Genomic DNA, 3,756 nt, shown 5'->3' on the forward strand with positions numbered 1-3,756 from the left:
TGGGGCGGAGGCGGAGGGCGCTCCTGGCCGCCGCGGCCTCCGCGGAAGCGAAGGCTTCGAAAGCGGGTTTCGAGAGGCTCTTTGCCGGTCTTTCACCGAGAAATGTTCCAGCCGGAGGGCGCCGTCGGCAGGGAGCGCCCGGCGCCGCCGCGGGGACGCCCCCCTGTCCTGCCTCGCTCTTCCGCCGGGAACACCGTCCCTCCTCCTCTGTTTGCAGAGCGCTTCTCAGGGAAACTAGTTTCCCGGGGAGAAGGAGGGCTGCCTGTAAGGTTGCTGGGCGGGCATGTCCTGTGTTCACTTTGAAAAGAACCTATTTCCCTGTTTCGTTCCAGGTGAATGTAAAAGCTTTAAAGAGAAATTCATGAAGTGTCTCCGGGACAATAATTTTGAAAATGCTTTGTGCAGAAATGAGTCAAAAGAATACCTAGAGTGCAGGATGGCCAGGCAAGTACCTGCCAACCATGGCTTGTCCTCCCCGCCCACCGTCTCTCCAGCTGAAATGTTTGTCCCCAGAGGCCTCACCCAGGCCTGGCTTCTCCCTGTGTTTGGACCCGAAGGGCTGCCTGCCTGTGAAATTGAGGCCTTTCGGAGATGAGTCGTACTCGGTTGTTGGCAGCCGTGGGGACCTTTTCTCCGGTGATAGCCTTGGACGTGATTGCATTCCTCGGAGTTTTTTCCATCCAAATGTGTGATGAGTCATTCAGGTTTCACAACCGTACATCATAAAAATGCTGAGTGAGTGAAAAGATTTCTGGGTACAGAGCTTGTTGCTTTAAACATTCTCAGAACATAAAAATACTTGCTGCTTTGTTCGACATCCGCTCAGAGCTGTTTGCAGTGTCGCCAGGCAAGACAGTGGACCAGAGAGACGGTGAGATGAGTGACTCTTCCGTCTCAACCAGAGTTCACAAGACCCACCTTTAAACAAAACAAAAGCTCTTGTAACTGATCCATTGAGATTTTACTTCAGAAGTACCGTTGCAAAGCATCATGGGGAAAGCACGTAACCCACTATTACGGGTGGAAACTTTTATTTCTGCCAGTCTGTCAGAGGCCTTGTCTGATGACAGGTTGAAGAAGGCGACGCACTTGGGCCTGTTTTCAGTATTTCCTTAACCGACTCGGACCTTCCCCTCCAGGCAGGCTCGGCGGTGCTTCTTGGGCCCCGGGCGCGTTGAGGGCTCTGCGGACGTTTGGGAGTTTGAGGGAGGTGGGCTGCCTTGGCGCTTGGCCCTCAGGTGGTGCCCTTCTCCTGCCTCGTGAGTCACGCAGGCACACAGGTGTTACAGGGCAACGGTGGGCCGGCCTGACGCCAGCTGTCATCTCTGCAGGAAATGGCACCCACTCCAGTGTTCTTGCCTGGAGAATCCCAGGGACGGGGGAGCCTGGCGGGCTGCCGTCTATGGGGTCGCACAGAGTCGGACACGACTGAGGTGACTTAGCAGCAGCAGCAGCAGCAGGCTTCACTCACTCTCTCCAGTCGAAACATTGAACTCAGTCTCTTCTTGGCACTGCCGATCCTTGGTGACAGAGTTTGGAGCTCGTCTCTGCCCTGTGCCTCCCCGAAGCTGGGGTCACCATCCCCGAGTCGATCGTCCCTAGGCCGGCACAGGGTTGCCCGGAGGGTCAGTTGCTTTGGCTCCGGAGCCACTTCTGCTGCGAGAGAGGCCTTCCCGACAGGGCCAGCAGAAGGGCAGTCTTTTTCCCGTTCGCCCCTGGGCCTCTGAGGGAGGCCCGCAGACGGGAAGGCATCAGCTGCTCTGCGGGTTCCACAATTCAGGCGGCCTCACGGGTTGGTCAGGCCACGTTTGCTTGTGAGGGGCGTGTGTGCTTCTGACTGGGTCCGTATCTGGCCCGCTTGCTCCTCCATCGCGCTCACAAAGCTGCTTCCTCTCCGTTTTTTTCCTTTTTGCTGATGCCCCACACCTTCCTTCTGTGTGATTCATGCGCCTCTTTTTAGGGGCTGGGCCTCAGTAGGATTTGTTAGCTGGCTCCCAGGGGCCCCGTCGGCCGGAGTGGAGGTGTCTGCTGCTGAGGGCGGGGCTCCGCTTCCTCACGGCAGCTTCTGTTAACATCGGGCTTGCGCGGTCAGCAGAGACGCAGCGCATCCACGTGGGATCCAAGGCCTCGCGTCGGCCGGGCCTGCTGACCTGGTGTGGAGTGTAGAGCATCTGGCCCTGGGAGAGCGCCGGGCCCGACCAGGTGCAGCCCCGGCGCTTCCCTCAGGAGGGTCTGTCCTGACCGTTCCAGCTCCCGGGCTTTGTGTCCTTGGCTGTGGCCCGCCCGCTGTCCTCACGGTCCACCGTGCTGCGTCTTCAGATCCTCCCACCTCTCTCCGTCTTTTCTTTCTGAGCAGAGGCAGCCGAGGGTCTCTGATTTTAAGGATCCTGGGATTAGGTTGGGTCCCTTTGGATAATCCGAGGTGGTCTCCTCTCCGAGTTGGCTGACGAGCAGCCTTGTTCCCTCAGCAGCCTTAATACCAACCCCCTGCCCCTGGTATCAGGTCTCACTCAGATTCCAGGGCTCAGGGCGTCACCTGGGGGCCCTGGGCTTGTCAACCACATTGTGTCTGAGTGGCTGGTTCTGACTGTAGTGGGAGCTCATCGTTATTTGCGTCCTTGGGTTTCGGGAGCGTCTCGTGCGTTCTGTCACTGTGGGGTTAGTGTAATTTGTTGCCGGGTAGGTTCCGTGAACTGGTGTTTGTGATTCTGGGGATGTTGTCCTAAGGGCTGTTGCCAAGCCTCTGGGCTTTGTGGGTGTGCGGGTGGGGGCGCGGGGGCGCGGGGGCCTGCGCGCGGGAGCCCGGCAGGGTGCGGATCGGAGGCTGCTGCTCCAGGACGGGGTGGGGGTGCCTGGGCCTGAGCGGGCGCGTGGACCCTGACAGCTCTCACTTTTCCTTTCAGGCAACTGATGGCACAGGAACCCCTGGAAAAGCTGGGATTTGGAGATTTGATTGATGGGAAGTCAGACAAAAACTGAGGTGTGCCAGGAGGAAGTCCGCGGCTGTGTGGGGTCGCCCAGACTCCTGCCACCCCAGCGGCGTGCTCATAGGCGCGTGGCTCAGGAGGGGACTGTGGAGGTGCCCGCGAGATGCTGCTCGGAACCATACCAGACGCCCCTCCCTGGTGGATGTGCCTTGACGCTGGGGATGGCGCGTCTTCTGAAGCTCCCAGAAGGATTTTGGAAAAGCGGTCTCCCTTTTGGATTGCTGTTTCCCTTGGGCTCGTGAAGGTTTATCCTAAGTTCGCGTGGGTGACGGCCCCAGGGAGGTGAGGTGCCGGGCGGCGTCTGCCCACCGAGGGGGCACCGTGGGCGCCAGTGAGATGCTGGGTTCACGTCACAGGCTGTGTGTGTCCTTTCTGTGCTGGTAGCGTTCAGCTCAGAACGTCATGTAGAAGTGACGGAGACGTCAGGAAAACGTTCCTAGCCAGTGGGTTGCTCTTTGTACTCATAGCATATTCTCTGTTCATTTCCTTTCCTTTCCTTTTTTTTTAAAAAAAACAAAACCAGTCGATAAGCCTGGAAGGGGAAACTGGCTTTCGACAAATCCGACTCAATTCTTTCCTGGTGGTGCCTGAACACCACGCTCCTTTCTGCTCCGTATCAGGCGATACTCGTACAGTCAGATGTTTAGTTTCAAGAAGTCTGCTGTAACCGAGGGGCGGGCTCTCTGCCCTGTCAGGTGGGTACCTGGCGGCCTCTGGCGCTTGTCCTCTGAGGAGCGGCCGAGCCTGCAGCCAGCCGCGCTTCTTGGCC

General features: G+C 58.3%; 1 protein-coding gene across 1 annotated transcript in view; it reads left to right on the plus strand.

Moving 5' to 3' along the window:
- LOC120855917 (cytochrome c oxidase assembly protein COX19) overlaps positions 1-3,756 on the plus strand; it is a 10,774-nt gene that overhangs the window by 632 nt on the left and 6,386 nt on the right. The window contains exons 2-3 of the mRNA XM_040230779.1: positions 333-444; positions 2,904-2,995. Of these exons, the coding sequence (XP_040086713.1) occupies positions 333-444; positions 2,904-2,979 (188 nt within the window). The 3' untranslated portion in view covers positions 2,980-2,995. The remainder of the gene's footprint in view (positions 1-332; positions 445-2,903; positions 2,996-3,756) is intronic.

This window comes from Oryx dammah, unplaced genomic scaffold, assembly GCF_014754425.2.
Source record: "Oryx dammah isolate SB20612 unplaced genomic scaffold, SCBI_Odam_1.1 HiC_scaffold_2, whole genome shotgun sequence".
Classification (NCBI taxonomy): Eukaryota; Metazoa; Chordata; class Mammalia; order Artiodactyla; family Bovidae; genus Oryx; species Oryx dammah.